General features: G+C 43.5%; 2 protein-coding genes across 3 annotated transcripts in view; one reads left to right on the top strand and one right to left on the bottom strand.

The window, feature by feature from the left end:
- The window catches only part of LOC134530714 (uncharacterized), a 50771-nt gene extending 43744 nt beyond the window's left edge, over positions 1 to 7027 (bottom strand). The window contains exon 1 of one of the 2 annotated variants that reach the window (XM_063365829.1): positions 6812 to 7027. In XM_063365829.1, coding sequence (XP_063221899.1) covers positions 6812 to 6862 — 51 coding nt within the window. In that variant the 5' untranslated portion in view covers positions 6863 to 7027. The remainder of the gene's footprint in view (positions 1 to 6811) is intronic. The other variant, XM_063365821.1, reaches the window with a different exon arrangement.
- A 15231-nt stretch (positions 7028 to 22258) lies between these two features.
- The window catches only part of LOC134528572 (probable aminopeptidase NPEPL1), a 37684-nt gene continuing 31967 nt past the window's right edge, over positions 22259 to 27975 (top strand). The window contains exons 1-2 of the mRNA XM_063362314.1: positions 22259 to 22617; positions 26719 to 26895. Of these exons, the coding sequence (XP_063218384.1) occupies positions 22468 to 22617; positions 26719 to 26895 (327 nt within the window). The 5' untranslated portion in view covers positions 22259 to 22467. The remainder of the gene's footprint in view (positions 22618 to 26718; positions 26896 to 27975) is intronic.

The following is a 27975-nucleotide window of genomic DNA, read 5'->3' as shown; positions in this document are numbered from 1 at the left end:
GGATCGAAAGACACGATGGTGTTTTGCAGTTCCGAACATCTTTTCTGAAAGTAGCTCAGGCTTTAGAGTGTGTCACATCTTGGATAGATGCTGAAAGTGCTGCAAAAGTAAATACTTTTTTGTCTGCACTTTGTGAAAGTGATTTTTTTGTCACATTCATCTGCTTATCTGATATGCTGGGAGACACTCATCCTTTGAGTACACTATATCAGAAGACTTGCATAGACCTTAAGGTTGACCAAGATATTCTGGCAGATACTCTTTCTGTTCTAAATACGAAACGTACACAGTGCGAAAAGCTATTTTCTCAACTTTTCAACGAAGCTGATGGTCTTGCTCAGGAGCTTGGTGTAGATTTAACTATACCTCGACTTGTGAAAAGGCAAACACACAGACAAAATTACCCATCAACGAACCCTGTTGATATTTTCCGAAGGCTGTATTCATTCCCATTCTGGAGCACATTGTCAAAGATTTAAAACATCGGTTTTCGGAAGAAACGCAACAGCTTCACAGCCTGTAAGCTTTGTTACCAACTTCTTCTTCTAGTCAAGTAAATGTCAAAAAAATTTCTACAAAGTATGGCTCTCTCCTTGGAGTGAATGGGCTAGAATATGTGGAAAGACAACTTAATGCCGAGGTTCGATCATGGGAGGCGAAGTGGACCCGCGAGAAAGAAATTAACAATACAATACCCTCCACAGCTCTCGATGTTCTCGCTTCGTGTGACGAGGAGCTGTATCCAGGCATCTACATTCTCCTGAAAATCTTAGTCACCTTACCTGTAAGTGTCGCTTCGGCAGAGAGAACATTTTCGACATTGAGAAGACTTAAGACGTGGTTGAGATCTACCACAAAGGAAGACAGACTGACCGGACTTGCATTATTGCATATCCATTGTGGCTGCGAGATTGATAAAGAAAAAGTCATTGATCGCTTTGCAAGCAAGAGAACCAGCAGGATGGAATTCATTCTATGATGGAGAAAAACTGTTGTTTTGCAACTTCTAGTTATGCACAATCATTATATGTACAAGACATTTTAATTTTAGTTATTACTAAAAATGTTATGCCCATTATTTAATTATTGTATTTTATTTATTATTTTCTGATAAATTTATCATTTACCAAAACTAATTTTCTGTGAAAAATTTGACCGACTATACCAAAAGTGTATTTGACATTTAAAGCACAAAATTGCTATAAAAACACATTTTGCATGCGAAAATCTATAATTTTTCCGTGGGGTGGACCCCCGGACTCTCCCATTTTAAATACTTTTGAAACCTACATTCGCCCCCCTGACATCAAACGCTGGATCCGCCCCTGATTGGAGACTTGTGGACAGTTGGAAAAATGGATGGCCACATAGCTTGATCAAATGTAACTCTAGTTGTGATTTACGAAATAAAAATGTAACAGCATTGCAAAACGGAAATTGAACAGGTTGAAAGAAAGTCCAATGTGCATGTATGCAGATACTGCTACAGCCACAAACTGAAGTCGTCAAAATGGTGAACACATGTTTGGCAACATTCACCTGTGCATTTTTCGTGAACAATGTGGGATATACTAAGCATATTGGTATGCAAGAGTAAATTTTATGGCAGTGAAACTATCTTGGAATTCATTTTGTAAACTAGAATAGTTATAAAACATTATAACATGAACTTTAAAAATACCTAAAATCTATTATGCAGGAAAATTGTGTTGGAACAAACATGGCATCGAAATATTTAATGTTTTTTTTTTTTTTCGGTTCTCTAAACATTAAGAACATGGTGCTATATTTTAAGATTTTATCAAATAAAAATCGCATATCATTAGTTACATAAAAAAAACACTAACCTAAAATATTTCCAAACACATTTTATAACACTTGACGTCGTCCGGCCGACGACCACCCCAGAGCCCGACCTGCACCCGCCAGTATACGCTCCCGCTAACGGAACACACCCCTGGCCATAGCCCACCCGAGTCAGGCGAGCCGAACAGCGATTAAAGGCAAACCCGCGAAAACCTGAGTAGACAAGAGAAGAACCGTACCCATTCCTCCTGGAACATTAAATTAGGATTTTAGCGACAATAAAGTCTCTTCCAGACACACCCATTTAGAGTCTAGCGTAATGAGGTCAAACCTGGCGCAAGAGAGGCCGAGCCTCCCTCGGACGCCATGCCAGTTCGGCAGTTCAGCGCAGCTCACGGACCGGGGCGGACCTACGTCCCACGGAGAGGCCTCATCCTTTGTCTACATCGAAAGTAACGTCCGGTAAATATAGTCACTAATTAACAGAACCCTTTTTTCTAATTAACCTCTCCGTGAGCACCCGGTCCCTTTTTTCGGTCCAGGACCTAATCCGACCGCATCAGTTTAAAGACACCCCGCACCACACTTGGTCAGCGGGGTTGATCTTCAGTATACGGCACGGGCCGCCTCCGGCAACTCACAGAACTTTATTAAGGTCACGCGCACGGCGCTGACCACAAACCCGCAAGGGAGCTTGGACAAACTTAATCGCGGTGCGTGTTTCACCACAGTGGGCACAACACCCGCGCAGAGACATTCGTATACGGGGTTGGCCGTCTCCAACCGTCCACCCCTTAATTCAGTGTATTTTTGTGTCCCGTATTTTGTATTACTAACTTACGTTATCCGAGTAACGAGTGCCACGTAACTTGTGCGCGCCCCCTTAATTCAGTGTATTTTTGTGTCCCGTATTTTGTATTGCTAACTTACGTTACCCGAGTAACGAGTGCCACGTAACTTGTGCGCGCCCCCTTAATTCAGTGTATTTTTGTGTCCCGTATTTTGTATTACTAACTTACGTTACCCGAGTAACGAGTGCCACGTAACTTGTGCGCACCCTCTTAATTCAGTGTATTTTGTGTCCCGCCTTTGTGTTACGAAATTACGTTACCCGTGTAACCAGTGAGACGTATGAGACGTAACAGCGTCCGAGGCCCACGTAACGCGGAACACAAACAATACGGCGCCACGGAATAACGAGTAAACCCCCCCCCCCCCCCCCGGGGACCTCTGTAGAGTGTTGTATTGTGTACGACTCGCTCCTATGAATAAAAGGTACGACACCGCCACCTCAACTCCACGTCTCTTATTTAAACATCATCTCACGCAACACCGCCGCCGGCCCTAATGGGCCACGCAGGGGCACATACACCCACGACCCCAAATTCACGACTAGAACCGAGCTAGTCTGGCGCCCACCCGGACAATACATATCAAGAGCCGCCTTTTCCCACTAGGAGCCACACCGGGACTCGAGCCCGAGACCCCGGACGACGGCACACTAAGTATATGTATGTAAACTTGTTTTTGCTTCATTAGCATAAATTGTTCTGTAAATACTTCCTTCCTACTAACAAACCTTAGCTATATTGAGCTGTTTTATTTTGTAAGATTTAACAGTAAAATTTTAAGTAGGAAATTTAGAGTTTCAACCAGGGTCCAATACACGTTGGCTAACCGTTCCGTGTCACTCTACTGATTGACGAACGCTGCACTATCTAAACTTTTCATTTTGTTAACTAAAGATTCTCAAAATATTAATGCCATCATTTTAAACATATTACTACATAAGTTGTCATTTCTTTTTATGACTATATATTATGACATAAAGTATTAAAGGATAGTTTTACTTTTTAGTATAGAGTTAAGTTTTGCACAACAATACATTTGGTATGTACGGTACTCTAATTTTTTACGAAAGTGACTATATGCGGTTTTATGTTGCTGCAAGTTGGTCTGAATTCCATTTTCACGAAATTACTCCTACAAAATACCGTATACCGAGAGCTAAAATGTTTACACACACAAAAAAAATATGAAACTCAAATGAAAACGATCATTATCAATTAGGTACATATTGCTAAAACATTAATATCTGTTGATTTGGCTAGAATTAGGACAAATAACTTCTTAAACTTAAAATCAAGCCTAAATAACCTCGCTTTTTGTAGCTAAACTTTGTATAACCTAATATCCTGGGGCAAACATTCGTAGCTATATTAACTTATTAGAGCTACAACTCGATTCTAGGAAGTCCACTTATATTTCAAGGATTTTTCGTAACTTTGAAGTCACAATATGTTGCCCATTTAAATTTTTAATTAATTTTGCTATAGTTGACATCGTACGGCCGAAGGCCACCCCAAAGCCCGACCTGCACATGCCAGTACTCGGCTCCGCTAACGGAAAGCACCCCTAGCCATGGCCCACCTGAGTCAAGTGAGCGGACCGCAGCCCAAGGTAGAGAATAGCGAACCATTTTAATTACACATGCAACGCACTCCCCGTGCCTAAAAAATTCCCCACACAATAATTAATTAATCAGAAACAAACAAAAGCCCCTAACTAATAGAGTGCGACGTAGGAGTGCCCGGGTCACTCACACGTATTAAGTAAACAATACGTGTGTGAGTGCCCCCCTTGCTGCCTTTAGCCTAATTTGAATACAGCAACTAATTAACATCAGTGTGCAACCCAGTGCTTACATAATTGATTACCCCGGAGCGGTTAACAAGAGACAGACAGTCTCTGGTGTGACGTTACAAATTCAAACTTTATTACGTGAAACACTAAATTGCAATTATTTATGAGAGTATTTTGTCAGAACTTGTCGTTAGTAATAATATTATGAATTTTAAGCGGCCTTCAGCCTTTTGTAAACATAGTAATTTCCGAATAAGGGAACTTGGGAAACTTTGGCGCGAGAGAACGGCCGAGCCCTTCCCTCGCGCCAGGGTCACACGCCAGTTGAGAGCAGCTCGCGGGCCGGGGCGGACGTGTGTTCCATGGGGAGTCATCACCCTTTGTTCACCGACCGAGCACTTCTGGTAAATATAGTCATTTAAACATCAACCTTTTCTCTTACAATTAAACTCCCCGTGTGTCCCCAGTCCTTTTTCCGGTGTAGGGACTAACCCAGCCGCTCATTAATAAAACTCCCCGCACCAGTTGCTACGCAGGGCAGTTCAGCGAACGGCACGGGCCGACTCCCGCCACCGCAGAACTTTAACTAAAAGCAGTGTGCACCGGTACCGGCCATAACGACACTTCGCTTGTGAACCTAATTTAGCCTGCGGACCGCGGCCCACGCAAGTGGCCCGGCCCACAACGTAGAGACGATTTACGGGATTGGCCGACAAAAAATCAAGCTTCCCCCCCCCCACCCTCGACTGGCGTGAGGGCTTAATAAGTAAACACACGTAGAGGCACGCAGGTGTCCCCCTTAGATAACATGTGGAGTGTAATCGTGTATGTAAGAGCACCACAGTGTGCAGTTTTTTCAAGTGTAATCGTGTAATAGTGTAACCAAAACTTCTACGTGTTCCGACGCCTCACTGGCAGTCATGTACCGCCGAGTAGATCTCGCACCCATTGTAATGAACCAGTGTAAAACGTGAACAATAAAACGTCCACCCTGCACCTCCCGTGCGCGACGTGCGACCCGTAAACCAACCAGAACAGTGTATTTAAATTAACCTAAACAACCCAACCTAATCAGGAACCAAATTTCATCACCGCCGACGGTTCTAGCGGGCCACGCTGGGGCAACGAACCCACGACCATCACACGGTTAGACACCGAGCTAGCCTGGCGCCCTCCCGGAAAATAAATCTCTAAAAAAACCCAGCCACCCCGCTAGGACTTGCGCCCGACATCGAACACGAGACCGCGGCTGACGGCATAGTAATAATGTTGAAATTGTTCACCTATTCTTTGAGGAAATTTCAAGGGATACTTCATTGGCAGAATATTTCCACTTCCTTTATTCTGATTGAAGTTAGCAACTGATAAAACAATAGTTTCAAAAGATGGTTGAGGAAGGAAAGGCCCCTTATTTACAAGCTCATAAATACACCAGTGTACTCTTATGGCCAATTTATCTCAGTGAGGTTCACGAGGGTGCAGGAGTCAGATCAATTTTTTTTCCTAACCTAAATTAAAACTAAGTGTATTTGGGAGGGGTCTTGGTTAGGGAAAGACTTTAATTGCGTCTCAGGCCGAAGCTCATACGCATGCAGGGTTTAAGCCATGCGTGAGAGGGAGCATGTATCATGTGCTAGGAGGGGATTGGCCAGCCATGGTAGCGATTGGCGCCATGACTAACTCCTCTCACTGACTATTCTAGACTATGAACTAGATAAGTTGGGTCCAGGTAAAACCTGCATAGACACAGGGAAAACCCTGGGCACTTACATGCGGGATGCAACATTTAATGCATTATTGGCAAGCATGTTGATTACAGGAAACAGAAGGATGGTTCCGGAAGAAGAGCTGGACAGAGTAGAAAAGAGTCTACCATGCGGGGGGTTGGGGGCTTGCACATTGCTGTGCGCATTGGTTTTGGTGGCACTGGTTGTTTTGGGGGCGGGCGACTTTAGTCGTTTCCCGCCAGGCTGCCAGCCAGCCAATAGTCAGATCACTCACACGAATTTATATATATGATTATATATATATATTTTTTCCCTGTTCCCCCACATGTCATTCCGTCAGTTAGGTGTTTATTCTATGGCTTCAGTTCGTATCGCCCTTTTATTGATATTAGTGGTTCGCTCATTTTATGGGTTATGTGCGTCGGAATATAAATCCATTATACAATACATACTAATGTTTAATGAACCAAAGCAAAACTGCAATGTTGTAAGTGAGACAATGCAACTTTTAATTTCCAAGGGTGAAAACCTGGAACACCTAAATCAAAATATTGTGTGCCTCCTCTTCAAGAGCTTCAAACATAGAAACACGGGAAAGTGAGTACCTTAAACTATCAGTTAGAAACAAACATTACCTTAAATGCTTTCCAGAAATAATTTAACCGCGCGTACAATGCCAGCCACATCGTAGAAATATACTTTCACTGAAGTATTCAATAACATCTGTAAAAACTAGTTAATGGTGTGAAAAAAAAAGACATTAAGCACACACAATAATTGTATATAATCAATAATATAAATACTATAATATTTTATAAACACACTAAATAAAGAACCATGGATAAAAACACAGAGCAAGAAGGTTTATTTAAAAAAAAATTCACACTGGTATACAAAACAATAATAATAATCACCTAGATTAACATGTGTAACTATAAACTTTCAACTATTTTATATGAACAAATACAAGCCGTACATAAACAAACCAGAATTGCTTCTTAAGGTGATTCCTTATGATAATTAAAGTAATTAGGTATACTATATTAACTCTATTCATTCCAATGTTATGAATCTTTTGATATGACTGCACTTCCGGAGAACACATTCACACCGAGAACGGTGGTAATCGGCAGACAAAATACACAGATAATTGGTTCACGTGTTTGGGACATTGCTGGTTTATTTTTGTGGGGTGAACACTGATAAGTGCACTGCACGAATGTACCAACAAATAGCACTGCAGAACTTTGATGAATAACTCAGCACAACGACTTCAGTCTGGAACATTGTAGCTGACGATGCACATACCTGGTCGATAAATAAAATAACTAATTCCTGGGGGAAGCCATCTTTTCACAGACGAGAGAGCTAAACGCCCGATCGTGCTTCTTCGTGTTTTTTTTTTTTCATTGTAAATAAATATGGTGGTGTTGATAAAAGGAAAGACCATAAACAAGGCAACGGTATTTATTTGTACCTACGCCACCATATTTTTCGTTTGCCATGTGTCCGTGAATGTTTATTTTGGACAACTTGACTTGTCCCAGGCAGAGGGGAGGGGGGAGAGTGGGAGCGGTCTCCGAGCAGGGGTCGCTGCCCAAGAGCAGGGAGAGGTAGGAAGGAGGAGTGGTCCTCCGGAGAGGTCGCTGCCCAAATAATACTGCTCAAGTATTCTGAAACTTTTATTAGCCCAGAAATTACTAGAGAGAGCTTTCCGCCTGGCGATTTTTTTTAGATTTTTTCCTAGCCTAAGTTAATTCTAAGTGTGTAGGGGAGGGTCCAGGTTAGGGGAGGACCTAAGTGTGTCTCAGGCCGAAGCCTATACACTCTACCATGCGGGTTTTTAACCATGCAGGACAAGGGCGCGTGCATCATGTGCTTATTGGGGTTTATTGGCCAGCCATGGCTGCGATTGGCGCCATGACTGACGCCCCATTGGTCGCCTAGCTTAAAAGCTAGCTAAGTGTGACCCAGGTAAAACCTGCATAGACACAGGGAAAACCCTGGGCCGGTTCATGCGGGGATCAATTAACATGCATTAAGCAAGCAGGTAACTACTGGACAAGAGGAAGAAGGGTCCAGGTAAGAAGAGTTGGAGGGGCTGAAAATCAACCTTGGTGGAGTTGGGTGCTTGGGCCTTGCGGCCCGCATTTAAAGTTGGGAGCTCCTGGGTTATTATTAGCCAGGGGCGCATGCGCCCCCAGGGGCGGGCGACTTCACGTCAGCCCAGCCACAGCTGCCCAGGCAGCCACAGTTAAGACAGAAGTGGGCAGACGAGCCAGTAAACCGGCTCGAACTGCTGGCTCTCGGAGCGAAAGGCAGCCTGACATTGCGCCATCTTCATCTTCCTTCTTCCAGTCAACAGCCAACGACCTTTCAAGCCAGGGTGGGGGTAAGTCGTTCAGGCGAATGAAGTATCTTGCGAGTCGGACCCTCTTGCCCCCCAAATTCCCGGGTCGGTTGAAGGTCGCGCCGCCCAGGCTACCACTGGCTCCAACAGGGCCCCAACTTGAAGGCGCCGCCATCTCTTCCTTCAGAATTCCGATGCTGTTCAGTTCCGTTGCGCGCGCGGCAGTCCACAGCTCCGCAAGTTCCAGCCCGCAGTTCGTCTACACTTCGCATCCAGGGCACATTGAGCTCCCCTGCGGTGCCTTCGCCGACGAAGCTGCTTTCTGCCGCGCGCCGAGCTACATTCAGGCTACCTTTCTCCCCGACAGCCGTGATAACGACTCCACAGGCCGGCCATTGGTCCGCGGACTGCTATTGGTTATTCACAGCCACCCCAGCGAGATTGCAACTCTCGAGCTGGGCTCCCGTATCCGCCACCCGCGGGACGCGGTCGGTAGCAGTTGGCGCTGCTAGGCCGCCCCCAGCACGCACACAAAACCAACACGCACTGCCAGCCTACGGATACCCAATAGGTCGCAGGGAACTCCCAGCCAACAGCCCGCGAGAGAGATGCGCACGCCCCGAGAGACGACCACCGACTTCCGCCTGGCTTGGCTCAGCCAGAATAAATATACAATGTATGTACATATTCATCAGGGAGGGCACATATGTACCCTTCCTGTGCATACATATTTGAATTACAATGCTCTTTACATTCACTTGTATAATTTAAAGGCTTCATGATACCACACTGGGTATTTACATATTTGTCCTGAATTAGGCTGGGCAGGTAGACAAAGTTACCTTAATTTACATTCTCCTTTGTCTGCCATCTAGGGGCGGGTGGCGAACTAACTTTCCTCCCCATAGATTGTGTAGGAGGGGTGGCGCATTTGGGGCTTGTGCTATCATACCAGCCGAGGCCAAACTGGTGGACATGACAAACTCATGATAACTAATGGTAAATTAGGTTAGGTTAGCTACATTATAAATACTTTAAAACATTGTGGACGGTTGATTTGGTTAGGATAGCTATATTAAAGATACTGTGAAATCATGTAAACGGTTTCCTAGCATTGGATAGCTACATATTGAAAAGTTATTTGCTAAGCAACCATAAAATGATTTTACAGTATTTTTAATGTAGCTATACTTACCAAATATAACCAACCATCCACAATGTTTTAAAGTATTTATAATGTAGCTAACCTATCCTAATCGACCGCAAAATATGCCACACTGGTTTATACAATGAGATAGAACGGCGTATGACGTATGAGTAAGCTACATCCCAAATAAATACACACCTGTTGTGGTACGGAAAAAAAGCGAGCATGAACTTCGGGGAACTTCGGGTGTGGCTCCCTCGTCTGTGAAATGAAGGCTTCCCAATTCCTGGAGTCGGGTGGTACCGGATATGATTGCCTGGCCATGTGTCACATTGCACGAGATTCACACAACCATGAAGAGTGATTATGTACCCTGCTCAAAAGTGTTGGGGCACTCGTGGAGCTTGACGAAACATGTTTTAAATGAAAAATTGAACTCTTAAAGCTAAATAATCGGTTACAGCAAATAAAATGGTAGAACTCAACAGGGCAGGGTCTGTCCCTGATAATGGCCCTACTTGAATTGAAGTATTTTTTGCTCCAGGGATGCCATTTCTGTGTGCATAGACGGAAGCGATGTCACAAACAATGAAGGAATTTAAAATAAAATATTACCAATCTGTATTGATGTAACAGTCTGACCATCCATAATCTCTTGTATTCTCTTATAATTACACACTGATCCCTGACTGTGGCTGTTTATCATGCGGAATTTCTCCGATAGCACGCGGTGAATGGCAGACAGTATATATGGGATTGGGACCTACTTTAAATAAAGGCCAAGGAGGTAAAATGTCAATTTGATATCACTTTGTTGAGAATTATGAGTCAATAAAAAATCGCCCCTAATGTTATGCTTGCAAGTGTTTATCGACAGGTATGCAATGCCTGAGGCATAGTCAAAATTTTCACCATGTAGAGGCAAATTTAGTATAAATAGTGGTCCATTGCACACTAACTGATTGATGCCAGCAACTAACTAACATATAAATTATCTTATTATAGCTTATTTAATTGATGAACATGAACAGTCAAATCGTTTAGATACCATTGCTGGTAGATATTATGAGCTCTTAGCCCAAATCAGCCTCCTGCATATTGGCGAATACACACACACACACATGCCATATACACTACGGCTCTTTTACAAGGTGCTGTCCCAGTGCATAGCCAATTCCGAACGGGAGCTGGTAGCTCATCCCGATGCACTAGGTCTGGTCACTACAGTCCGGTAAACCATTACATGAGTAACAGCAGTAGTAACGTTATGATGGTGGTCTGTTGCGGTGTCATTCCAGTAACCCATGAATGTGTGGCATGTGTCCGAACCTGGCACAGAGAGAGATCCAACTGCGCGAGACCTCGAAGAGCACCGGCCACTAGCGGTCGCTTACAAAAATGCATAGGGAACATAAGTCGGTTCTAGCTATGTTTGAAAATGAATTTAGGCACACTGTGGATAATTCTAAATTATATAATAAGTAAAAAGAATAGTATACAGTTTATAGTGGGTCCACATTGTTATTTTAATAGTTGACAAAACAACTTGCCCTAATCGATAGCCGCCCATGCCGATGGCAGTACGTGTTCACCGCATTGCACTTTCCCGCACCAAAACACCTATTTGGGTAGCTCACTCCTGGACTCGATCTCCCCCCCCCCCCCCCAACCACCCAAAAGTGTGTTGATGGGACATAATGACCTGTGCTCTGAGGGAACACCAATGGGTGTCGTGTGTGTGCATGTGTGTATATATGTGTGTCTGAAAAAATACAAAGAATAAAAAAGTTTCATGAAATTAATAATTGTTAAAAATAGTATTTTATATCAGTATTTTACACTTATATCTAATCTGGCCTACATACCTAACTGTGCTGTATAGCCTAACATATTTTTTATGGCAAATATTCACCGTTCACAGCCACCATGGGTTTCTTTGCTGTATGTAAAGGCAGAAGCGCGTCATGCTACTGCTCTTCGATGATGAGTATGCAAGGTTAAGGCTTAGAGAAAGAGGGGAAACAAGTGTGAAAGGGTTGAGCGCCAGCTGGTGTAGAAGGAAAGGTAACACAGTGCACCATATCTCATTTCACAGTAGAATAAGACAGAAAGGATAGTAAGGTGGTGGAACGAACAGTGAGGCTATAATTGCGCTTATATGTGTGCAGACTAACTTAGAAGGGCGCGAGTTCAGGTACAGACAACTGGGAAGCCTTACGATAACACTGTCAATAACCCTGACACACCAGTGAAGATAGTAGGCTCGCTTAATAATGAGAAGTAATGTGAATGCGCCTGTATCGCTACCCGTAATTGTAACATAAACACCCTAGAATAACTCAAACATTATATACAACTATTACACAGTTATCTTGCAGCAACAGTTTAAACGAGCTCACACTATTACAACTAGAAATGAAGAAAGTGACAGTATTAAAACATTTAACTAACAAAAATGATGTAAGAATGCACAAATATGTCGGGTCTCCATGAGCACGAAAAGATGCCAGTCGGTATAGATAGTTCACGAAGCATCTGTCGAAGTGAGCAGCCAGTAGGTGACTGTCCCCCTCGCCATATTTGCCAACCCATACATGTAGTGTATACCAACATTTTCTCACAAATCATTAGCAATGCAAACATACAAGTGCATGAACTAATACTGAAATACTCTCATGATATAAATGTAACATGACTAAAACTAATTAAAAACAAACATTCAGGAAACCTATACAAACACAAACTTCTTGTTGGTTGGTAATAAGCCATAATGGTCTCATAGTAAAGTACATCACGAAGTTGCAAGCCAAGTGAATGAAGGATTTCATTTTTCGGGGAGGAATAGAACCTCTTTGCCTGTTGATTGCTTTCAAATTATTTTCCTTTTTTTGGTGTGAATAGATATATTTTTCCGTATTAATTAGGATTTTCTCTGGGCGAGGGAAGAGTCTCGCCCCAACTCCTCTCCTTAATATCTGAATATGTTCTGACGTCGTACCGCTGGAGGCCATCTGGCCCGGTCTCAGCCCACCAGTATTGGCTCCCTCTGGTGGAACGCACCCCTAGCAAACCCAACCCAGGTCAAGCACGGAGCTGTGACGCAAGTACTCCCAGTGTTACAATTTTGCCACAGAACTCCACCTAGCACGAACAACCGTCAATTAATCGTTGAACGCACTTGTAAAACAATCCCATTTAATCAATACGTAATTCGAAAAGTGCGTCGTAGCACACGAGTGCAAGTCCCCCTCATAGCACAGTAATTAACGAACGCCCCTTAAGTTTCATCACGGCCCAAGGGCTTAAATTAAGAGTAAGGTAAAATGCTGAAGCAACATCCAGAAAAAACCACAAACATAAACAGAACCAGTGGTTTTTAACATTTAATTGCGAGTCTTTCCTTTGACTCATTTTTTTCAAATAATAAAGTTTCAATGTTAGCAATTAAAACTTTAGTCAATGTTCAGAAATGAAATTATCACCTAAAAAATAATTAATCGCACAAGGGTCATGTACATTTAGTGAGTAAGTTATCAAATATTAAACCGAATAACGGTAATCTTTTTCTTTACTCGTGGCTTGGCACACGGCGGAACTGTTCCCCCTCCCCCCCCCCCCTCAACAACTCCGCAGCACGCCTCCTCCTCCGGCAGTTCTGATCAGCTCGCGGCCCGGGGCGAAAAGTGTTCATTCCATGGGGAGCCTTCAACTTGCAATTCTTTAATTCCTCACACTGGTAATTATAGTCGCATCTCAAACCTTCTTTTACGTCAACTCCCCACGCGACCCTGGGTCGGTTTTTACGGTGCAGGGATTAACCTGGGGGTCGTTAATTTCTGCCTTAAGGCCACGGACCACAGAGCCGCCTTAAGGACAGCCATTATCCGGACATGGCCGGCTCCAGGAGACAGAACTTTAGTTAACACAGCCGAGAAAACGTCTGCCAGCCTCAACCACATCCCCTCGGGATTAATTTAATGTGAATAATTCGCACACGCCAATTAGGCTTACCACCTGTTATCTTTAATATACAGACGTGGCCGACTCCAAGTGACAACTAAACCTCCCCTACGACGAACTACCCTAGGGAGAGATATTCCTAACACAATCAAGAGTATAGTGTCGTGGAATTCTCGTGTATCCATTTCTGTCCAAAGAACTAATCAAGTCTCGTGCCGTGTACAATCCATGTTCGTCAATAAATATGTGTAACCCACATTCACGAGTGCAAATGAATGTTTCTGTTGCGTAGTTAGGCACCAGCCATCTATGCTGAATAGGGAGTGCCATCATGTTTCATTAGCAGCTAGATTACACCATTAAATCCAAGTCACCGAGTCTAGGGAAGCCTGCTGGGGCCGATAGACCCACACAAATGGTTAGACGCACGAGCTAGCCTGGCGCCCTCCCGGAAAATAAAACCATAATCCACAACCAGCCCCTTAGACTCGCCGCGGGAATCGAGCCCGAGACCCCGGCTGACGGCAGTTCCAGTGTAAAGGTAATTTTTTTAAAATCACTGCTTCTGAGATTTAAGACATATATTTACTTAATACAAAGATTTAGCTGAGAATAAATAATTACACATATTTCAGAATTTTAATATAATTATTTTTTTTATTGTTAATATTGTAGCGATAGGAAGTAACAAATGTCGCTGAGAGGTGGCACTTATGGCTCCTTTCACTTCCTTTCCTTACTTGCTTCTTCTGGGCTGCTTGTGGGTATCCACTTCCCTCCATTTGCGCCACATGACAGTGTCTGCACACAATTCCTCTTTCCCTTCCACCTGTGAACTCTCCCTTAGACTGTATCAAATAGGCTGTCCCCCTATCACATCCCCCTGTAAGCTACTGACGCCGACCGCCGGTGCTCCCTCTGGTTCGCACAGGCCGTTATGTCACAACAACACTTACTCTTAAGTGCGTCGAACACGCCCGAGCGTGATGTCCGCCGAGTGTATGAAAGTGCGCCACGACGAACACCAAAGCGACGACAGCGCCCGGCCGGGTGTGGCAATGTGCCTAACTAATTATATAATTATTCTTTCAAATCAAAAACAACTAAATTAATAACAATTAAAAGAGAATTCATGTAAGGGAAATTATGTCCAATGGTTTTATAATCATATATTGTGTAACATGTAATTTAAGTCCAAAACTGGCCGGGTCGGTTTTCCCGCGTTCCACGTGTTTAGGCGCGAGGCCGTCGGGAGCTCACAGGGGTCGGATGCTCCGCGAACGCAGAGCCATCAACTTTCGCGCTACATCCACATATCAGCAATAGTGTAAGTTTTAAAATCCTTTTACCAGTTCTGCGCCGACCCCACCCAGTCGCACGATATTTCGTGCGACTCGTAATTTATTAATTTTATCCCAACAGGGAATTTTACATTTTCTACGTAATTTCGTGTCCAGAGATTAAGGACAGCGTAATTGAGTTACGCAGTTTCGGCTTCACAGCCACTTAATTGTTATTATCGAAGACTCTTAGCAACGTGTGTCGAGTTCTTACTCGCTAACTTTCGCCTTTTAACTTTCATCGTCTGTAAATGTGTAACTTGTAACATGCAATCTAACCGAGTATCTTCTGATTAATAAGTGACTGTAACGTGTATGATTCCAGCGTACCGGGTTACGTACTTTTTCGGGACCTTAATATTTCGCCATAGGTTAGATTGCAAATAACTTTGGAACGTCTGTTTGTATGTGCTGTTTTCAATGCTAACGTAACTGCCTGTAGAAGTTCTTGCAGCACAGGAGATCTGTGGCTATCCGCCGCGCCATTCACATGTATAATCGGCCACTGTATAAGTCCGTGTACATCACTTGGCAACCTATCCTGGTCGCGCGTACCGTTTACATAGAAAGATACGCGTGTCGCAGCGGTTAGACAACAGAAGCGGCCAGTACCTGGACCAATAAGTGTATCGGTTCTGAATAAAGTGCAGTGTCGTGTCAAATCGTTTACCAGTTATTTATAAGGCGTCCTGGGTGGCCTGAACAGCCCGGGTAGGTTTCGAACATCGACGCGCTCCTGCCTGCAGCCACGAGGCCGAACCCCCGTTAAAACACCTGAGATCACTTTCAACATTAATAATCAATTTAAAACTTAGACAGGCAGCGGGAGTGGCGTCACTACATTAGCTAATTTTCCATCTGCTGGAAGTGAACCCTTGGGTGTGGAGCTCTTTAGAGTTTTCCCACTATTTTCGGGATGTTTGTTACTTGCTTCTTCTATTTTTTACTTACCTCCAGGTCTATGTCGCAGCAGCAGCTTTCCAGTGTGAAAATGCAAATTATATCATTTATAACAATTATGTTATTATTAAAAAAGTTTTAATATTCACAATATTTATTACTTATTAACCTGCAATTGGGCTTTCACCCAGTGGCAAGAACTCCCACTCACTCCCCTCTCCCCCCCCCCTCCATCAGCTTTCTCCTCAGCTCCCTCCCATCCCTGACCTCCACCATTTCCTCCCCCAGCCCATTCCACTCCCTCCCCGTCCTCACCAGGAAGGTGTTCCGCCCTCTCTCTGTCCGCCTCCACACCCTCTGGAGCTTACATCTGTGGTCTCTTCGTCCTCTGTATTCCCCTCTATGTACTTTGCTTCCCAATTGCCCCCATCCCCCTTCCCCCTTCAGCACCTTGAACATCCTGACCAACCTTTCCACTCTTCTTCTCCTCTGTAACGTTTCCCACCCCAACTCCTTAATCATTTCCGTTGGGCTATGCAGTTTCCCATCCTGCCCCTCCCTCCTTCTCCACATTCCCATCACCCACCTAGCCGCTCTGCGCTGCACCCCTTCCAGCTCCTTCACCTCAGTCACCAGGTAGGGGTCCCAGACCGCCGCCGCATACTCCAACATTGGCCTGACCAATGTGGAGTATGCCTTCTCCTTTGTCCTCCTCCCAGCTCCCTGCAGGGTCCTACCAAGCAACCCCAGCGCCTGCCTTCCCCTCCTGACCACCGCCTCTATGTGCTCCGCCCATCCTAGGTCATTTTTCAGTGTCACCCCCAGGTACTTATATCCTGCTGCCTCTCTTATCTCCTGCCCCTTCCAGTAATATACATTTCGTGTGACTTTCCTCCTCTTTGTAAATCTGACAACTTTTGTCTTACCAACATTCAAGGACATTCCATTTTTCTCCGTCCATTGCTCCAACCTTATCAAGTCCTCTGCTAAACATCCCCCTTCCCCCACAACCTCATACACTACACAGTCATCTGCAAATAGCCTCCATCTGGCTTTCATGCCCTCCCCCAGATTGTTTATCATAATTGTGAACAACAGAGGCCCCAGCACACTCCCCTGTGGCACCCCCGACGTCACTTCCCCCTCCTCGGAGCTTTCCTCACCCACTCTCACTCTTTGTCTTCTATTCCTCAGGAAATCACCCACCCAGTTTACCACTCTTCCATCCCTCACCAGCAACTCAACCTTTTCCATTAACCTCGTATGGGGGACCTTATCAAACGCCTTTTCAAAATCTATAAAGATTGCATCTAACTGCTTCCCCCCGTCCACCGCTTCCACCAGGTCTTCCAACAGCCCAGCCATCTGGGTCTCGCATGAAAACCCCATCCTGAATCCATGCTGCCTGTTATCCACCCACCCCAGATCTTCCATTTCCCCCTTTACGTACCTTCCTACCAACCTCTCCATCACTTTTCCTACACAGGACGTCAAACTGACCGGCCTGTAACTTCCTGGCTCCGCCTTATCATTTCCCCCCTTGTAGATGGGAACTACCACTGCCTCCTTCCATTCCATTGGTAGTTTCCCCTCCTCCAGAGACTGCTTGAAAACCTCCAACAGGTACTTCCCAATCTCCCTATCACCCAACTTCAAATGACTATTCCCTATACCATCTGGCCCAGCTGCCTTTCTCCCTTTCAACCTCCTGATCACCTTAATTACATCTGTCAGTCGCAGCTCAAAGGCCTTCCTGCCCATTAAACTGTCGTCCTCTTTACCCTCCCATGCCTCCCCCTTTGTAAATACTGCCAGATATTGCTCCTGCAGCAAGTCTGCCTTTTCCCTGTCCTCTGTATATTCCTGCCCCCCTCCTCCTCTGAGAACCCCTATTCCCTCCTCACCCTTCACTCTTCTTATGTATCTGTAGAGCTCCGTCCCATTTACCGTCCCCCCTTCCCCCATCAGCTGTTCCATGTAAGCATCCCTTGCTTCCCGCGATTTCCTCCCTAGTTCCTTCCCAAGCGCCTTCATTTCCGCCTCTATCTCCTCTCCCCCAAGCTTCCTTGCCCTCGCATGCAGCCTCCTACATTTCCTTTTCAACACTTTCAACTCCCTTCCATAGTAGGGAGGGTCACCTCCTTGGCCTACCCTCCTCTGAGGTACAAAACGTGTAGCCATCTGCAGCAGAATATTTCTTAAGGCAGCCCATCTACCTTCGAGGTCCTCTATATCTACCCATCTACTGTATTCCCCCTTCAGGAATGCCTCTGCCCCCACTCTATCAGCCTTACCCCAACAGTTTACCACGTTTCCCCTCCTTACCCTTGTCTCCCTCCAGCCCACGTCTAACTCCACTACTGGGATCCTGTGGTCACTGATGCCCTCCATTACCACACTTCCCCTGACCGCCTCCATTGGTCTCACAAGTACCACATCCAACAGGTTCCCGTCATCCTGCTCTCCTCTCCTGGCACCTTTTCTGGTGCTTTCAGTCACCACCTGCTCCAGTCCTCTGTTTGCCAGTTGAGATGCCCATCTCTGTTCCCTTGACCCCATTCCCTCCGGCCCCTTTTCCCATGCCACCCCTGGCATGTTCAGATCCCCCGCCACTATCACCCACTTGCCTTCCCCTAGCATGTCCAACCTGTCCTGCACCTCCCGTATGGCTTCATCCCCTTGCCCTGGTGGCCGGTACACCGCAATCAGCCGTACATTTTTCTCTCCTACCTGGAACTGCATCTCCAATAACTCCGCTCTCCCCCCAACCCATACAACCCTACCACAGAGTCCCTCTCGCATGCACACCATTACCCCTCCTCCATTCCTGTTTCTGTCCCTTCTAAATATTTCAAAGTGTGCTCTCTTCAGTTCCCCATCTCTAATTTCCTCGTCCAACCATGTCTCCACCGCTACAATGATATCCGCCCCATAGGCTTCCACCCTGCCCCAGAACTCCTCCACCTTCTTATATATACTTCTACAGTTTATAACTGCGACTTTTACATATTGGCATTTTCCCCCTTGCGCCTCTGTCCCTTCCGCCCTGATACGAGTGCCCCTTCCCCTTAGAACCCCGATTTCCAGCACTCTTGCAGCCCTATCCAACTCCACCCCCCTCTTTCCTCCTTCCTCGCTCCCCGTCCAACCAATCTGAGTTTTGTTGACTTTAGCTGTCACCTCCTCCCTAGCATTGCTATCAGCACTATATTCACAATCACCCCCCTTCTCTCCACCTTCCTCACTATCTAGTTGCTATCTTCTTCCCTGCTGCTCAAACCTTGCCCTTTCCAAATGACCAGAAGTCTCCCTTCCTAGCAGGTCTCCTAGCATCCATTTTCCCCTCTCTGTTAAGTGAATCTGATCCCTGCCCACACAGTCCTGCCCCACCCATTTCCTGCTATCTACCAACATGGCTCCCAAGTCCCTACACACCCTCTCATACACCTCGCTGACCGCCGCAGCCTTGACATAGTTTATACCCCTCCTTACTAGTACCCCACTGACCACAACTCTGGCTACAGGGAACTTCTCCTTCACCTTGCCCACTAGCCCCCTCATATCCTCCTCTACTTCCCTCCCCACCACTCTACCAGCCACATCATTTACCCCTACATGAACAACCACCACCTTAACTTTACTGCTTCCTTTCATGCAGCCTACCCTCTCCCCCAAGTTCCTAATCTTTGCACCCCCAAACGCAGCTTTATATATACTTCCTTTCCCCACCCCCTGCAATTCTACCCCCTTCACAATAGAGCTGCCCAGGAAAATCACTTCGGGCTCCTGTCTAACTATTGTACCCCTTTTCGTATCCCTGCCCTCTTCATGCCTGTTCACATCTACGTTGCTTGTACCCACAGCCTTACTGCCGGCCTCCTCCCGCACCCTCCTTGCTACCCCTTCATTCTGCAACCTGACACCTGTTTCCTGAACTTCCCCAGTACATGCCTCTGCATATGTGGCCTTAACAGCTTGAGTCCTTACTTTCTCCCTCCCTTCCAGCTCCTCCACCCTCCTGCGCAGCCTATCTACCTCCACATCTGCCTCCTTTCTCATCTGCCTTTCCTTCTCAACTTCCTCCTTTGTCCTCTTCAGCTCGCACTCTAGCCTTTCGACCCTTACTAACACACTTCTCAACCCATCCACCCTTTTTACTTCTTCCTCTACCCTCTCTAATCTATGTTTTATTTCCATCTCCTTCCTGTACAACACCTCACCTAATCCTTCTTCCAAATCGACTTCCCTCCTTGTCCCACTCAGACCCTCAACAATCTTTCCTCCCAGAATATCACCAATGAAATTGAGTGCCCAGTCCTTACCCACATCTACATTCCCTCCTTCCCTCTGAGTTCCTGACACCCCACCTACCAGCTCCTGGCTACCACTGCTTCTTGCCATTGCCACTACACTTCCTGAACCCTTGTTATCCTTTGACGCCGACCGCCAATGCTCCTCTGTCGCATAGACCGCTATGCCTCATCAACGTCTCGCAAAAGCGTGTGCACCGAACGCGCCCGTGCGCGCAGCAAAGTGCAGTTCGTGCGACGAGGCGAACGCCATACAACGAGTGCTACACCGGCGCAAGGATCCGGCCGGGTGTGGCATATCCTTCCGCCGCACTACAACAAATTGTTATAATTATGTTTTTCCACAGGATTTTATTAAACATTATTTTTTATTAATTAATAATTAAGTCTTTGCAAAATCATGTTTCAATGTGCGATTTGTCCCGAACCTGGCCGGTTCAGTTTCCCGCGAAATTCACACGTTTCCGCGGGAGGGCTGGCGGGGGAGGGGGGTCGCGCGCGGCGACACCGCTAGTGTCCTTCGAGAGCTCAACCAGGCCGGCAGCCTGCGCGCAACGCGGAACCTTCAAACTTTGCATTCACCGACATGTAGTTTTCCATAGTGTAATTTCTTTTCAACCTTTTTGTACAGTTCCGCGGTCGGCCTAAATTTACCATGAGGTACTTAACTTAATTCAATCAGTGCTCAAGATGAGTGTTCCACGTCATACGTAAGTACTGTGGGGAGATTATGTGGTTTCACGTCGGCGCTTCACGCCCAACCTAGCCTACAGGCTATTTAGTTTTGGCCCGCACGGGGCAGCCAGCAGGCGACACGTGCTATCAGACTTAATAACGATTCAGTCCCTGGGTCACACCTAGACACCACGTAGAGTCGCCGGAAACACGGGCCTACGTGCTGCTAGCCCAGTTTATCAAGTGTAATGTATTAGTGGAATAGTTGTTCGCCTAAGTGTAATTCGTCATGTCAGGGCTTATGTATCACCGTCGTACGGCAGTGCGCCACCAAACTTAATCCAGAGCTAGGTATTAGTGTAGTGTATTGTGCTTCAAAATATTGTGTGCCATGTCAGAGTGTCTTTTGTAACTTTCGCATCACGTAAACGAGTCTGCCCCTCACGCGCATAAGAATCGTGAGCCGCCACTGAGGAAGTGAGCTGCGCGTGTGACTAGTCGCGTCGGGCAAACCGTTACGGCCAGAACGGGCAGCACCATGTATTGGGCTGTGCTGTATTAAATTCACGAACTATCTGAAGAAGTTTTGTGTTATTATTCAGGCGTCCCGAGTGGCCTCAACAGCTCGGGGGGCCCTACTGCGTTGACCCCTACCTCTAGCCACAAGGCCGAACCTTCCCTGAGATCACGAACTGAACAAAATCACGTCTAAATACTCAGAGGTAGCGGGGACGGCGTCACCTTGTCACAATCCTTACACATCCACTCCTGCCCCAGACTACCCAGCTCCCCCTCCTCTAGTCCTGCACACTCCGTATGGACCCAGCCTTCGCATTTGTCACACCGTACACCACTCTCTCCATCTTTCCACACCTTTTTACAACCCACACATTTAAGCTTCGACTTACATTTCACCCTACCCATTTTGTCACAATTCACTATTCTACACTAACCTATTACCCAAATAACTTAAATAATATATAATCCTACTGTAATAACCAACAGATAATCCTACACCTTAGATCTTATTTCTACTCTAATTAAACGGCCACGTGGCGACCGCAAATCAACACAACACTACTACCTCCTTATGCAAAAGATTAAACACTAAAACCCTTAATTCTTATCTACATTGATACAAAATATATAATGTTACGCTGCTATCTTAGTATACTCCCTTCTCAACTCCTTTGTACTCCTATAATTCCACCATTTCCGCAGAGCTCAATTCCACATCACATTACTTGCCCGCCATCTTGCAATAATTAATTTTGATAGGTAGCTAAAGAGGCTCGATACATATTGTGAATTAGTCAGTATTCAAATAAATTTTGTTTATTGTGTCCTTGTCCGTAACCGTTCCTTTACTCTATGTAATTTCCTTAAAAAAAAAAAAAAAAAAAAAAAAAGGTATATTGCGAGAAAAAATATTGCTATATGATCGAATTTTTTTATGATTAATTTCGTTAAGATTAGATTCAAGGAGTTTTATATTGCAATGAAATATGTATCTAGTTTCTAGTGTATTTATTTGAAATCTAATTACGTATTTGTTTACAGATTCAGTCATATCGAGAAATCTGTTTTCGTTGTCAATAAAACTACAAATATGAGCAACGTAATTTTAGAATATTCGAAAACTGTGACAGGTCTTCAGTTAAGGTCGCAGCCGGTAATTATCGTTGGACAAATACGTCACTTAAAGAAAGCATCTTTTAGTGGGGTTCAACTAAAACTCGAACCGTATGTCAGCGAGGAGGTAAGTGTAAGCAGTTTGCCACTTCAGTTATTTGAATTAAATTGAATTGAATTGATTATTACGCTTGAAATTGGGCTTTCACCCGGTGGCAAGGAATCCTTCCTTTTTACTCTCCCCTCTTAACATTCTCCTCAGATCCTTTGCATTTTTCACCCCTACCATCTCTGATGTTGGTTCTTCAAATGTTTAATATTTTTTGAAGGTCATTTTTTTTTCTTCCTGTGTTGATGAAATTCTCAAAATATTAAGACCATAACGTACTGACATTAAAAATCTTTTTTTTAATTTTTTTTTTTTAACAGTTTGACTGTACTATATAGGTACCTAAGGATCTCTGGATAAGCCTAGGATCAGGTAGCAGCTAGTATCAAGGAAACAGTAGGGCGGTGACAGCAATCAGGAATATCTCTAGTGGAAAACAGTCTCAACTGCACTATTAAATTACAGCAAATATATGTCACTATAGAAACACAGATGGTGGTCACGTTACTTTACAGTCTACCTTAACGCGTTAATTGAGTACTATTTTTTTATTAATACAAATTCACACTTGACAAAACTATTACCAAAACAGATTCCCACTTGTTAAACATGGTGGTAATGTTATACTTATGTCACCACACCACTTCACCAATAAACTTGGTTATATTCTTACAGTGTGGCTTTTCACTGAAGTAATAATAAAATTTCATAAATACCTTTTTTTGGACACTAGAAACATTCCTATATTTACCCTGAAAACAGCATTTTTATACTCCCATTGCTTTCTGTTAAATCACCCTTAATAGATTACATTACGCTAAAAGTTTTGATCCTATTGGCATGATCCTGAATACAATAATCCTGTGATACATAATGCTTGCTGTTTTAATTTAGTTCATCAAAAGATCCTGGAACAACAAACAGTGAATAATTATGATCATATTATCAGATCAAAGAAAAATCCGAAAATTAATTTCTTGTTACTTTCTAACATTGTTTGCTGTATAATAGTTTTGTTATGCCCAAGATCTTTTGACGTACTAAATTAAAACAGCAAGCATAATTTATCACAAGATCAATCATACAGGACCATGCCATCAGGATCAAGTGATAAACTCGGATACATGTTACGGAACAATTACCTACATTACAATGCCTTAAGATTGATGCATCCACCACTGTTTTTTCTTTTCCTTGTGGGTCTGTGTGTGTATGATTTGGAGAACTTTTGTTAAATATGAAAATGGTCTATTACGTTAGGTTAGCTACATTAAAATTACTGCAAAACAATGTGAATGGTTGGTTACATCAGAATAGCTACATATTTAATTGGTAATTCCTAAGCACCATTAAAAATATTTTGCATTATTTTTAATGTAGCTATACTAACCCTATCAACCATCCACAATGTTTTGAGAAGTATTTTTATTGTAGAGACAATAACCTAATGTAATCGACAATTCTCAAGTTCTCGAAATAATACACACACAGACCCACATGGGAAAGAGGCGACCACATCAATGCACACATGTTGTAAGTTAAGTTATAAACTGGGATTTCTCAGAAACCAGTAGGAATTCAGAAACTCTGTTTTCAGGGTAGATACAGGAACATGTCTTGCGTTTGAAAGTGTATTTATGGAATTGTACTATTACTTCACGGAAAAGCAGCTCTTTAAGAATATTACCATAAACGTGAGTTTCTCGGAATTCAGTAGGAATTTTCAGATGCTCTTTGTAGGGTAAACAGATGAAGATGTGGAGTATTCAAGAACACCGTTATTGGTATTTTATTATTTTAGTTAAGAAAAATAAGTGATCGAAAATTTACCACTGGCTTAAATATTTATTAATTTTAAAATGATAATCACACAATTTTTCCTCAACTCAGTACCACAAATTTACAGTATCTTCAATGTTCCTAGTCTAATTAAACTATCCTTCCGCGTGATTCTTCCAGTATTTGAAACCGTCGCTGACCTAACCTAACTAACTTTAGGTAGGATATTAATTTAATTGTAGTCGTTGAAGTGTTTACTCTACATTTTCGTCATTCGTGACGTTAGCGACCCACCAAATGCTCCTCCCCTCTGCCCGATCCTAGCTGGTGTTCTCGGAGACCTCACACCTCTCGGTCGCTCACAGAACCTGTGATCCGCTGGACAGAGTTCTCCAGGCTAGAGGTCCGCTCGATAAAGCAACACGCAGTAGGGGCTTACCAGTTTCTTTGGGTCGCCAGAGTCGATGTGCCCTTCTTACACTTGCTGCCTGGATAAGTTTGTTCAACCGGGGGTCATTGCATCAGCCCAAGAGTATTTCTGCCACAAGTATCTTTGTGGTGAATTTTTTGCGACGTAGAAAACATTCGTATTTCATATAATTATATTTCAGACAGCTAGTAACATAGTTACCTAATGCTAATGTGTATGTAAAAATAATTTTTCAAGCTAGTGCTCATTGTGGTTGTTGAGTTATGGTATTGAGCGCGAGCAAGTACAAAATAGCTTAAAATTGTATTCCATGCTCAGTGTAAAATTTTTGTGATGGAATTTGTTACTTCTCTGTCCATTTCTACAAAGTATGGAATATTAGCTTTTATTTGCAATTTAAATGAGCTAGATATCATGAAAATTGTGGGATTTATAGTTATTTAAGTGTATTGGTGAAGATCGTCGGAGAACATTATTCGCTCAAAAACTGAAAGTTTCGAAAATTTCTCATTCTTCCAGTTTTAATTTAAAAATTCTAAAATAATTCACAGTTACTTATGTTATAAGTATGTATGCATAAAAAAAATTGAACAGGTTTAGGTAATTCATAAGAAATATTTAGATGCCAAAATATACCACTTTGGTGACGTTTACGATGAGAAATAAGTTGCTACCGTTACGTACCAATCCTGGTTGTCTAAATGCGGAGCCACGGGGGTGTGTGTTTCATGTTGTTCTACTCCCACCAAGAGGATCGTAATTCTGTTTGTGGCAGAATAAACCAGGATATTTCGCAGGTGGAAAACATGGTGGACGTTTCTGCTAGCCATTGGGTTTTCTCGGGGTATTCTTGTTTCCTCCGCACATCCACATCTGTTCTCATTTCATCACCTGTCATGGTCTCTTAATTAATCCCGATGTTTACTTGACATTAAGCTCATTCATTGTCTTTACTACATTAACTGTTCATGTGTATCTATCAAAAGTTATAAAGTTTTGTAGACATGTAATTTGTAGCAGACAAGATTTTATGACTTTATTTTTAGTCCAATTTCATTTTTAAAACAAATTTTTTCAGTGTTATTGTTAAGCTGTTTTGTAACACTTACTCTACCGAAATAGGGGTAAAATTTACATGCTGCATTTTTATTATAAAATAATTCTAATAAATTTGTCTAAAACAGATGCATTAAGAACAATAAAAATAAATTAGCAAGCATTTATGGTTTGAATTATATCAATAAGAGATGCACACACAAACAAATTAAGTTAATTTGATGCAATTTTTTGTTCGGAAATAATGACGTTCCCTTGAATTTCAAACATTAATCGATTATTTTTTTTTTAATGATTTTCCAGAAGTATATTTCGTACCACAAATTTACAGTATCTTCAATGTAGCTAGTCTAATTTACTACCCTTCTTCCGCGCGATTTTTCCAGCATTTTAAACTGTCGCTGACCTAACCTAACTAACTTTTTCGTGGGATGTTAATTTAATTGTCAAAAGTGTATTGCCATTCGTAACTTGACGCGCGCCTATTGCCAGGTGCCCGCTCCTTTGGCCGCCTGCGCGTCGCGTCTGTTTCCGTGCGATTCCTTTGTTCCTACACGAGCCCTTGCTGCTACACTAATTTTGATGCACTATGAATTTGAAAGAATTGAAAGTTATTTTAAAAAAAAAGAAAGCCACACTAGTTGAGTGCCATTTTGACGCCGTCCCCACTACCTCCATTCGTGACCCGTTAAATGCTTGCCCGGCTTGCTGAAAGAAACGTGGAGCCAACTACTTGTTTCGGTTAAACTCCACTCGGTTCCACGACGACGTGTATTTCGGCGCCTTGCGGGGTCATGACGTGCTCGGTGTTATCGCAGCTCACCGTGTAATGTGTGTGTGTGTGTGTGGTGCAGGACTACATGAAGGCACTGCAGAACGTGCGTCCGTCCGGCACGTACCCCCTCTACCAAGACCTGGCGACGCTGGCGGCCCTGCCGTTCAAGAGCAGTCGCCACAACACGCCGTCCCGGGCCCACGCGGTCACCAAGCAGGTCAAGAACGCCTCCTGCGGCCTCAGCGAGACCGTCGTGGTGAGTTGAGGCTCTCCCCCCCCCCCCCTCCCCGCGCCGCGTCACGTCGCTGCAGGTTGCTTCGGGACGTGAAACCACTCTCGTGTACTGTGCGTGCGCGTTATTTTATGTTGGAACTAGCAGTCCCGGGCCACGCGTTGCTGTGGCTGTCTGATTTAGAAAGGATTTAAAAGACAAAATTTAACACAGCTTAACATAACGTTTTCAATTCTATTTTATTATTAAATACTCTGATTACCTTTACTTATAATAAATCACAGTTCATTTTATTAATAAATACTCTGATTAGTTCTAACTATAATAGAAGATAGATATCAATAATTGTAAACACGTGAGAATAAAATCAAAAAATAATACAAAAATGCGAAGTTAGGTAGTACATTGATCAACAAAAATGTGCACAACATGGAGAAAAATAAAATTTGAATTGAAACGTAGCGCCATCTATGAGATATTTATGTCAGACAGTACAACAGTTGTCTGTAAAAAACTGATTTAAGGCGCCATCTGTTTGAGACTTATGAAACTTACGATTAATAACACCAATCAACATTGATAATCAGTTTATTATTAATTATAAATTATTAAGACCATTAATCAAAATAAAAACTATCCTATCTCTCAAATTGGAAAAAATTACACGTAAATGCCAATTTTCATCGAAATCGGTTGACTTGGTGAAGAGTTCACTGGAAACAAACATCAGGACAATGGATTTATATATATTATATTAAGATAAGATGTTGACTATTATATTAAGATAAGATGTTGACTAGATTATGAAGGCATGGTTGTTTTATGCGGTTTTAATGTGCATAGTTAGTCCTCCCAGTGTTCAGTCTTAATTACATTTTGTGAGATTGTGGCACCCTCTTCTGTCTTTTTTTTTTTTAAAGCCACCTTCTACTTCTAGTGGTAAAAGTTATAGGAAATATATTGGTTTTCTACATTTGTAAGATTTATTTTTCATACCGAAATAGGATTCTGATCTGTCAGTGAAACAGAAATGGCTAATATGAATTATTTATTAGAAGTCTGGTAATCGCTCTCGATGGTTTTATTTTTTTTTTGTAATCATCT

This window comes from Bacillus rossius, chromosome 1, assembly GCF_032445375.1.
Source record: "Bacillus rossius redtenbacheri isolate Brsri chromosome 1, Brsri_v3, whole genome shotgun sequence".
Lineage (NCBI taxonomy): Eukaryota > Metazoa > Arthropoda > Insecta > Phasmatodea > Bacillidae > Bacillus > Bacillus rossius.
The sequence above is the reverse complement of the archived record's forward strand: the minus strand, read 5'-3'. Positions and strand labels throughout refer to the sequence as shown.